At 30.1% G+C, this 11,392-nt stretch overlaps 1 protein-coding gene across 1 annotated transcript; it reads left to right on the top strand.

Moving 5' to 3' along the window:
• Nucleotides 1–243: 243 nt before the first annotated feature.
• Phum_PHUM108410 (toll, putative) lies at nucleotides 244–4,137 on the top strand (the record flags this gene model as incomplete). The annotated part of the gene is made up of 1 exon (XM_002424056.1): nucleotides 244–4,137. One exon carries the CDS (start codon nucleotides 244–246, stop codon nucleotides 4,135–4,137), a length of 3,894 nt encoding a protein of 1,297 aa, XP_002424101.1.
• Nucleotides 4,138–11,392: the final 7,255 nt, after the last annotated feature.

Below are 11,392 nucleotides of genomic sequence, written 5' to 3'. Positions count from 1 at the left end.
TTTTTTTTTTAATCGTGCGAAATGTTTTTTTTGTGAATTATTTTTGTATTTTTAATTTCTGATAATTTTTTGTTTTTGGGATAAATGAGATTTGAATTTGTTTATTTATTTAAAATGACTCTGTTTGGGGTTTCAGTCATTTTCTGAAACGAACAAACAAACAAACAAACAAAAAAAAGTCTCCCGCTCAAAAAAAATAAAAAAATAAAAAATAAAACAAACAATGATTGATAAAATTTTAAAATGGTCGAAAAAGAATCATCATCATCATTATCATCATCGAAAATGATGATTTTTTTAATTTTTTGTTTTATTTGCGGAATACAATGTGCTTCAGAGCAAGTACAATCGGCGAATTCTCAATCTCCGCCGATTTTACGCTACGAAGCTCCAGACGATTGTCAATGGTGGATACGAGAGGGTCCTGACGAAGTTGCGCTCATATGTCGTCTGCAAACGATCAACAGCGAATTCGAAAGCACGAATTTTAGCGTCATACCATCCGAGCACACGACATCGTTGAGAATACAGTGCAACATGGAATTATTTTCAAAGAGTTCTTTGGACGATCGAAGTTTCGCACATTTAACGAAATTACGCGAACTCGTTTTAGATCATTGCAAATTGGCCAAATGGCCATCGGGAACTCTCATAGGTTTGGGAGATTTGAGAAATTTATCCGTGAGAACTCACAACACGGATTGGCCGGAATTAAGCATGGAAATATCGCCGGAAAGTTTTCTTACCGTCCGACAATTGGAACGTCTCGATTTGAGTTTCAACAACATTTGGTCGTTTCCCGAAAGCATATTTTGCCCCCTGACCAATTTAGTTACCTTGAACGTGAGTCAAAATCGTTTGCAAGACGTCGGAGATTTGGGTTTTAGAGAAAAACCGCCACCCCCTCAAAGTCTGATAAGTTCTCGGGACGATATTAACGATGGGGATTCCGTACCCACCGGAGGCATAGCTCCCTGCACTTTGGATATTCAAGTTTTGGACGTGTCTTGGAATCATTTCGTTTTAATACCGAGCAGCGGTTTCAGTGCTTTGCGTCGTTTAAAAGAACTTTACATACACGATAACGAGATAACAATGGTCGCGGAAAAAGCTTTGGCGGGTTTGAAAAATTTAGAAATATTAGATTTATCGAATAATAAAATAGTCGCTCTCCCACCGGAGCTTTTTCAAGATGCCGCAGAAGGAATCAAAGAAATTTATTTACAAAATAATTCAATTAGCATTTTGGCATCCGGTTTATTTTCAAATTTGAAACATCTTTTGGCGTTGGATTTGTCGAAAAATCATTTAACAAGCGTTTGGATAACTCCGCTCACCTTTTCCGGCCTTATCCGACTCGTTTTGCTCAATCTCGGATACAACAACATTTCAAAACTCGATCCTTATTTGTTTAACGATTTATACACTTTGCAAATATTGAACTTGGAACACAATTTAATCGAAACCCTTCCCCTGGGCACTTTTGCCCCAATGAAAAATCTCCACACTCTGATACTTTCCTACAATAAAATACGTTCTCTCGACGCGTTTTCCCTAAACAATCTATACGTATTGAGTTTACTTTCTTTGGACAACAATCTCATTGAAAACATACACGTGGACGCTTTTAGAAATCTAAGCAGTTTACAAGATTTAAATTTAAACGGAAACGGATTGACGGCCGTTCCGGCGGCACTTCAAAACATGAGACTCCTCCGCACCGTCGACCTGGGAGAAAATTCCATTAGTAACATCGTCGAACCCGGTTTTGCCGGAATGAATAATTTGTACGGATTAAGACTGATCGGAAATCAATTGACTAACATAACGAAGAAATCATTTTCGAATTTACCCGAGCTTCAAATTCTCAACTTGGCTCGTAATAAAATAAAAAGAGTCGAAAAAGGAGCGTTCAACGATAATTTACACTTGCAAGCCATACGTCTCGATGCGAATCTTTTAACCGACATTGACGATCTTTTCGTCGGAATACAAAATCTTCTGTGGTTGAACATATCGGATAACAAATTGGAAAGTTTCGATTATTCTCTGGTGCCGAGAACATTACAATGGTTGGATTTGCATAAAAATTTCATAAAAGAATTGGGAAATCATTATTCAGTCGATGGAAAGCTCAAAATACAAACGCTCGACGCGAGTTTTAATAAATTGACGACAATAACGGCCGCATCGATACCTAACAGCGTTGAATTATTGTTTTTAAACGACAATTTAATTAAACACGTTGAACCTCACACGTTTTTGAAAAAAGTAAATTTGACTCGAGTCGATCTTTATGCTAATCAAATAGTCAGCATGGAATTGAACGCTTTGAGACTGACGCCGGTCGATCCGGAACGTGCGCTTCCTGAATTTTATGTCGGAGGAAATCCCTTTCAATGCGATTGCACCATGGAATGGTTGCAAAGAATTAATAATTTGGATCATCTGAGGCAACATCCGAGAGTCATGGATTTAGAGGGAATTTACTGCAAGCTTTTATATAACCGTGATAAAATGTACGTGTCCCTCGTCGACGTGGAATCATCCCAATTTTTATGCCCCTATAAATTTCACTGTTTCACTCTCTGCCACTGTTGCGATTTCGATGCGTGCGATTGCAAGATGACGTGTCCTTCGAATTGCACGTGCTATCACGATCAATCGTGGTCGTCCAACATCGTCGAATGTTCCGCTGCCGGATACACAAACATGCCGGATAGGATTCCGATGGATGCGACCGAGGTTTACATAGACGGTAACAATTTGGTAGAACTCTCGAGTCACGCTTTCATCGGTAGGAAAAATCTTAGGGTTTTATACGCGAATAATTCAAACATAGCCGCAATATACAATCACACTTTCAGCGGATTGAAAAGGTTGGCAGTTCTCCATTTGGAAAACAATGCCATCAAAGAACTTTCCGGTTTCGAATTTACCAGTTTAGAAAATTTAAAAGAGCTTTACTTACAAGGTAACGAAATACATTATATAAACAATAGAACATTTTCCGAATTAAAACAAGTTCAAGTTATTCGTTTAGATAGTAACAAATTGAGGACTTTTCAGGTATGGGATTTCACGTATAATCCCTATCTCGTAGAAATAGCATTATCCGATAATCAGTGGTCGTGTAATTGCCAATATTTGCAACAGTTTAGAAATTGGCTCCAACCAAATTACGCCAAAGTCGTAGACGCGAATAAAATAATATGCATATTTAATAATGTGACTAACTTATTAGGTCCTCCGGTGGCGGATTTTAATTCGACCACGTGTTCTGCTTACACGGGAGACAGCAGAGCCGTCATAGAAAATCCCGTCATACACGATTATCTTCCATTGCTCCTCGCGACCCTTTGTACATTTTTAGTTTCAATAACGATCGTGTGCAGTGTGTTTTATTTTAGAAGAGAATTGAGAGTGTGGATATATTCTAAATGTGGTTTGAGAATGTGCTATAAAACAACCGCCTTCGAAGAAGAACAAGATCGGGATCGTTTGTTCGACGCATATGTCAGTTACAGTGTGAAAGATGAAAGTTTCGTGAATCAAGTTTTGGCTCCGGGTTTAGAGCAAACGGATCCCAGGTACAGGCTGTGCCTCCACTATCGGGATTTTAACGTGACCGCGTACATAGCCGACACGATAATAGAAGCGGTCGAATCGTCAAAGAGAACCATTGTTATTTTATCGAAAAATTTCCTTCACTCGGAGTGGTGTCGATTCGAATTTAAATCCGCGTTGCACGAAGTGTTGAAAGATAGAAGAAGACGGTTAATTGTGATTACGTTAGGTGAAGTACCCCAAAGAGATTTGGATCCGGATTTGAGGTTGTACCTCAAAACGAATACATGCATAGAATGGGGGGATAGGCTGTTCTGGCAGAAGCTCAAATTTGCCATGCCGGACGCGAGGAGAAACAATTGTACGTCTTCTAGACACGTAAGACCCCACGTTAACGTTAATTTATATTCTACGGCATCGACGCCCAATTCTTACGATCATCGATCGTCGTCCGGTCAGAGGCCCTCGGGTAAACTTTTGCCGCCTCCTTTGATACATCACCAAAACAACCTTCAAAATGCTGCTAACCAACAGCAAAATTGTAGATTACCGCAACCCCTGTGGGCGTAGCGGATATTTTTACGCAGGTACGTGACCGAACCCCATTTTGGAATTTCTAGTCTTATATAATTCTCTAATAACTCCCCCCTAAAAATGTTTTTTTTTTTTCTTAACGGTAATAACAATTCGTTTAATTATTCGTACGAACATTTTTAAATAAATGTATAAATAAAATTGTGTAAATAAATATAGCAAATCTATAAATATATATATAGAGTAAAAGAACTACTATAAGTGATTAATTTAAAAATTTTGTGTTTGTGGCAACAAAAAAAAAAGATTTCTTCTATAAAACCATTTCAAATAACGATATAAATATTATCATTATTATTATTATAAAAATAAATAAAAATAAATTTACTTTTCGTGGTAACGCTATAAAATTTTATTTATTACTATATATATACAGTCATATATCAAAGTGAAAAAAAAGAGAAAGAGAGAGAAAGAGGAAGAAAGACGTGGTGGGAAAAGGACATAAAATAAACTATATTCAATTTATTTAAATATAAACTATAATAATGTTTATTTCGATAATTTAAACCGATTAGAATAAAAAAAAAAAAAAGAAAAAAAAATTCTTGACGCTATAAAATTCACGATTTTTTTTTTTTAAGGGTCACGAAAAAAAGGCTTTAAAAAGGCCGAAGGCTTTTTTTTCTCTCTCTCTTTCTCTCTCCATAATAATTTTTAACGACTTTTTTTTTTTTTGGAGAAAAAAACCTTTTTTTTTTTTTTCTATTCATCATCGGACGCAAACGTAAATTTTTTTTTTATTCTCTCTCGTTAAGTCGGTTTAAAAAAAAAAAAAAAAATTACCCGAGACATCCCTCCCACTCTCCTTCCCTCTCCCCTTCCTTTCCTCCCTCTCAGGCCGATAGGTTCGCATTACAGTGTTTCATTGACTATAATTTAAATTAATTTGATAAAAATGTACTACAAAAGTTAGGAAAACGACGTCACGGCATCTTCAAATATTTAAATTTTATTAAAAAAAAATTTATAGCGCGAAATCATCAATTATTATTAATATTATTAAAGTTGAGAAGAAAATTTTTTTTTTTTTTTCTCCAGAAAAATCTCATTTAGCTGGAAATTTATCTAAAGTGACAAAAGTGACTAATGTATCCACCTGTTGTTGTGTGTGTGTGTGTGTGTTGCCTCCTCGGGCTGATTAATAAATTAATGTTTTTTTTTTTTTTTTTTAATATTTTTACTTTTTTTTTATAGCGACCTTTTTTTTGTTTTTCTCTCGTAGTTAAATATTTATTTATTTATAGTTTAAACTATAAACTATAAAATTTATTGCATTAATAAATTTTAAAGTCCCGTCGAAAATTTTATTTTTATTATTTTTTTTTCGGTAATTTTTCCCTTAATTTAAAAAAAAAAAAAAAAAAAAAAAAAAAAAACGTAATTTATTTACTCATCATTAATTAATTAAAAGCGTTAATGAGATGACTATAATATAGAGACTATTAAACGTTTTATAGACTACTATAAATTATTTTCGGTGAATAAAAAAAAAATAATAATAAAAATTTATCATTTTGTTTTACCGTTTGTTTAAATATTATTATTATTATTTTTTTTCACTATTTAAATAAAAAAAGGGAACAGTTTATAAACGGCTATATTATCGTTAATTGATGTTTGTTTTTTTTTATAGAGCTATAATTTATAGACTAAGGAAAAAAATACAAAAAAATTTTGTATTTAGACACGATAATTTAATAATTTTAATGATAATAATAATAATAATAATAATTATTATTATTATTAAACTGGAATTTTTTAAAATAAACTTTGCTATAAATAATATAGTTGCGCTATAAATTGAAATAATTAAGACGAGTTAAGCACGTTAAAAAAAAAAAAACAATTTAAATTTTTTCACATTTTATTAAAAGAAAAAAAATATAATAATAATTAGTATTATTATTATTTAAAACACAATTAAAAATAAAAATAAAAAAATTAGATTAAATATTATTATTATTATTTATTTATTTATTTTTAAATAATAATTATCGCGGAGGCTTTTTTTTTGTTAAATTATCGCGAAGGTTTTGATTTACGATGGTAACGAATGTCGAAAAAAATTTTCTTTTTTTTTTTTTAAATTACATATTAATGATGGCAATTTGAGTTTTTTTTTTTTTTATAATAATTGAGCAATGAGTCGACTTTTAAAATTTTTCATTCCCCCCACCCGCCCCTCTTTCGCCCGAAATCAGAGCAAAGAATCTCCTCCTTCGTCTCTCTCTCTCTCTCTCTCTCTTTCTCTCTTTCCCCTCTCGCTGAATTATAGCAAAAAAAAAGATTTCTTTAAAATTTTGTTTTTATTATAAACTCTACGTCAAAACGAAATTTATTGTTAATAAAAATGTTGATGATAATGATGATGATGATGACGTAGAAAAGCAGAAGCGTTGAAATAATAAACTTGATCACGTTTGGTCACGACATAAACAAAAAAAAAAAGTAACTCATTATTATTATTATTATTATTATTATTATTATTTTGCTATATGTTTTACATACGTGGCGTGATTATCATTATTATCATTTGACTTCATATAATAACTCCGATATAAATTTTTTTTTATAGAGAAAATTATTATTAACATAAAAATTTATAGCGCTATAATTAATATAAAGTTACAATTTGTTTTGTTTTTTTTTCCAACGTGACGTCATTAAACCAAAGTAAAAAAAATTTGTTTTATGTTACAAATCACAAACTCATTGAAATTTTTGTTGATTTTTATAGCTATAAAGCTATAAAATTTGCTATAATTTGCATCGAATAATGATAATAATAATAATATTGATCGATACGTTTGTTTTGCAAAAAAGTCTTTTTTTTTTGTTTTATTTACAATAATATATATTTTGTTACATTTCCGACGTGTTATATATCTACATAATAATGTTTTCTTACTCTATATTATAGTCTATATTTTTTTAAAGAAAAACATTAAATGCATTAAGATTATTAGATTTTTGGTGAGGAGCAAGATTTTACCGGAAGGTTAAAAAAAAAGTTATTTTAATGTTTTATCATTTTAAACGTGGCTTTTTTTTTGGAAAATGGCTATATTTTTTATAGTCTATAACGTTTGCTCCGCCAGATAATAATTTAATATCTCAATATTTTTGTTTACGTTCAATTCAAAATTGATGTTTGTAAAAGGAAATATTTACGACTATAAAAATAATATAGTATGTTTTTTTTTTTTTGATATGAGCGTAGATTGTTAGGAATTATAAAAAAATCGTGGCAATAAGAGAAAGTTTTTTTTTTTTTTTTGAATTTAAAATCCAAATAATAGAGCTTCTATATTTTTATAGTACATTTAAAACAAAAAATTAATTTTGGTTTTGGAACGACGGAAAGAATCATTAAATTGTAATTGAAATATTTTAAAAATGCGCTATAAATATTTAAATAAAATATAGTTATAGTGCGATTACATTAAATTAACGTAAATTGTTATGTATGCGAGCTATAAAGCTCAAGTCAAAATAATTTTTTTTTTGTCGTGTCATTAGTCAATCGACTTGTAATTGAAGGACTTTAAGGAGGATTTGACGCGTCGATTTTTTCGTTGATAAAAAATTTCTTTTTTTTTTTTCTCGTGTGAAAAAAAATTTATTTTTTATTATAGCCTATCGCAGCTATAAACTATCGATGCTTATTATCATCATCATCATCGTATCCAAATAACGATAAAATTACAGCTTATTATTATTATTATTATTATTATCGCGTTGTTGCCGTGCTATAAACTATAACACACACGCGCACACACACGTACGAGGGTAATAATAGATTTTTATCCGTTTTTTTTTTTGTTACATAATTAAATTAAATTAACATTAATTCCCGCGTGTGAACGCCGTTTTTTTTTTTTTTTAATAATAATAATTATTATTATTATTCGAAACGATAAATCTTGTGATTCTTAGCAAAAACAAAAAAAAAATTGTAGCAAAACAAAACACAAAACAAATTTATTTATTTTTTTATTTTTTGTTTTAATTTAATTTGTTTTTAACGAATGAACTCGACGTATGTGTATTAATAATAATAATAATAATAATATTAATATTAATAAAAATTAAAATTTTGACAGGAAATTAAAAATAATAATAATAATAATAATAATAATAATAATAATAATAATTAATAACTTTTTTTTTTCGAAAATAAATAATTTAATAAATTTAAACAAGGTTTTAGAAGTCGCGTCATGTTCACGCCTTTGTTTTCCGGTCCACCGTCTTTGTTTTAAAGCGAACAAACGTAGGAATAATAATAATAATAATAATACTGACGACGATAAGTACAACAACAACAAAAATAACAATAACAATAAATAAAAATTAAAATGAACAGTTTTTTGTTTCCCAACGAATTTATTATAAATAACCGATTGAATTATTATTATTATTATTATTATAAAAAAAAATTTTTTTTGTTACGTCTAATTTGCATGTATTTAAATTCTTTTTTTTTTTCATTGTTTTCTTTTTTTTGGGGAGGAGGGGGAGGAGAGGATGGTTGAGGTGTGGGGAAACGAAAAGAGGAGGGATTCTATGGAGAGATGAAAAAATAAAAAAATTCGGGGAGAGATAAAAACGAGATGGAGAAAATTTCAACGGGATAAATATTTTATTGTTGAAGTTAATAAATAATTTATGTAATTACAAAAGCGAAAAATATTTTTTCCGAGTTTATTAAAATTTACGGGGAGCCGTGTGCGTGCGTTTAAAGTGGGGGAGAGAGGGATAGAGAGAAAGGGGGGAAGAGAAAATATAATCGGGGAAACGGTCAGTTTTTCGAAAATTTTCGTTAAATATTTACGCGAACACACACCGACGGTAAAAAAAAATTATATAAATAAAAAAAAAAATTTTATATTTTTTTTTTGGGGGGGAAAGAGGGGGCGGTAGTGCGGGGAGAAATAACGAAAAGAACAATTCATTCGACGGTAAAATCGGTAAAGAAAAAAAAAATATATAAAACGGATCATTTCATTTTTTTTTTTGTTTTTGTTATGTACCTGATTTCCCTTGAAATGGCCCCCCAAATGACGATTATACGATTTTATCGTTATTTACGGCATGTAATCACGCACTAATTTATTACCATTCAAAATCGATCGATCTTATTACCCCCCGTTAATTAACTTTTTTTTTTTTTGGAAAATTTTCCAAACAACTACAAAATTGCAATTTTTTCTTATTCAGAGTCATTAGGGTACTCATTTTATTTATATTCTAGAACTCAGACAACGTTTTATTACTAACGGGTGGTACATTTTCCTCCCCCTCTCCCCTCACCTCATTTTCTTTTTTTTATTACTTATTAATTTTGATCTTTTACTCGGAAAATAATAATTTTTGAAAATTTTACCGTTTCGATAATTAAAATTACTAAAATGTTTAATTCGTAAACAAATTAGAGTTTTAAATATGTCGTATAATTATAAGAAAATTCTAGAATTATTATGGTCATTTTTTTTTTTTGGGGGGGGGGGATTGGGAAGAGGAATAAGGAGCTCATTAGAGCTCATACGGTTATCCTTCTCATTACCCTCCCTCCCCCTTTTTTTTTTCTAAAATTAAATTTCGATAAATATCTCCCGTAGATTAATTGTAAAAAAAAAAAAAATTATTTGATTTAACACCGTTTAATTATCATTATCATCATCATCATTATCATTATTTAAAAAAATGGTTCGATGGATGGAATAAATTGTTGTAATGGATTATATTATGGTTTTTAAAGATGCATTTTCATAATGACGGATATTTTTTTTTTTTAAAATGAATTTAATACGGCGTAATCATGAGATAAATAATCGCATACTTGTGGTGTGCGTTATTATCATCATCGTCGTCGTCGTCGTCGTCGTCGCCATTTTTTTTTTTAAATGTTATTAAGGGCAGACAATAAAAAATAAAAGAAATTTAGGTCTTTAATACGAGAATTTAGCCTTAGGAAACGTATATGAACGCATTAACATCGTTCTCATAAGATTTTTCTTCACTCTCTCTCTCTCTTTTTCTCTCTTTCTCTTTGTCTCTCTCTCTCTCACTCGTTCTCTCTTATTAAACGTGAAAATTAAATACAAAAAAATTTTTATTTTTATTTTTTATGAATAATCGAGAACGGGGCGGATTTAACAACGTTCCGAGACACTTTGACCATTAAAAAAAACAAATTTTGTAACATTTTTAATTATCAATGGTTATCTCATCCTCCAATTTATTTTTTTAAATCGTCGCCATTTTGTTTTTTTTAACGAAGGAGTATGGGAGGAGGAGAGGGGAGGAGAAGGAGGAGGGGAGTTTAAATGTAAAAATCTGAAAAAAATGAAGCATTCGAAACCTTAGCATTTGGATACGTGACTCCTCATTTAATTTTTTCACACATGTGGATGAATGTTGTTTTTGTTTTTGTTGTTTGTTAGAGGTGTTTGTTTGTCGGTTTTTTCATTTGAAACGAGTGTTAAAAAATAAATAAATCAAATCCGTGCATTTTTTTTCTCTTTTTTTTTTTAAATTAAAAATAAAAATAAAACGTCAATAATGAAAAAAAAAAATTATTATTAATTTTATTTAATCATTCGTTAAATGAAATTTTATTTATTTTCATCAATAATAATAAAATCGATTTTAATTTAAGATGATGATGATGATGATGATAATAAAAATAATAATAATAATATGAAATAAATCTGGACTTAATAAAAATCGATTGACCGACCGACCGACCGACCCACCGAAGACCGGAAAAAAAATTTTTTTTTTTCTTATTATAAAAAGAGTGAATGTAACTCGTGTCGCCATCTTTTTTTATCCACTTAAAAAAAACTTGACAAAGAATTTCTTTTTTAAGAAGAAAAAAAAGAAGCAGAAGAAAAAGAAATTAACAAGAGTGTAAACAACAGTTACTGGAAGTGACTCCCATTTTTTTTTTTTGTTGTTGGGTTTGGCTTCTATATAAAGATATAACATAAAAAAGTTTTTCTCTCTCTGTCTCTCTCTCTCTTTAACTATTTTAAAGAAATAAAGAATAAATCATTCATTGAATGATTTTTTTTTGTTGTAACAAGGGGATCCCCATTAAATAAAATCCGACTTTGATTACCTTATTTGGATTAATAACAAATCACGAGAATTACCAACTTTTGCATCCAAAAAAACAAAACAAAAAATTTCAATTTGATTTGGTTTACTGAATTCAATTAAA

Source organism: Pediculus humanus, genomic scaffold (assembly GCF_000006295.1).
Source record: "Pediculus humanus corporis 1103172107457 genomic scaffold, whole genome shotgun sequence".
Classification (NCBI taxonomy): domain Eukaryota; kingdom Metazoa; phylum Arthropoda; class Insecta; order Psocodea; family Pediculidae; genus Pediculus; species Pediculus humanus.
This window is presented reverse-complemented; position numbering and strand designations above follow the sequence as displayed.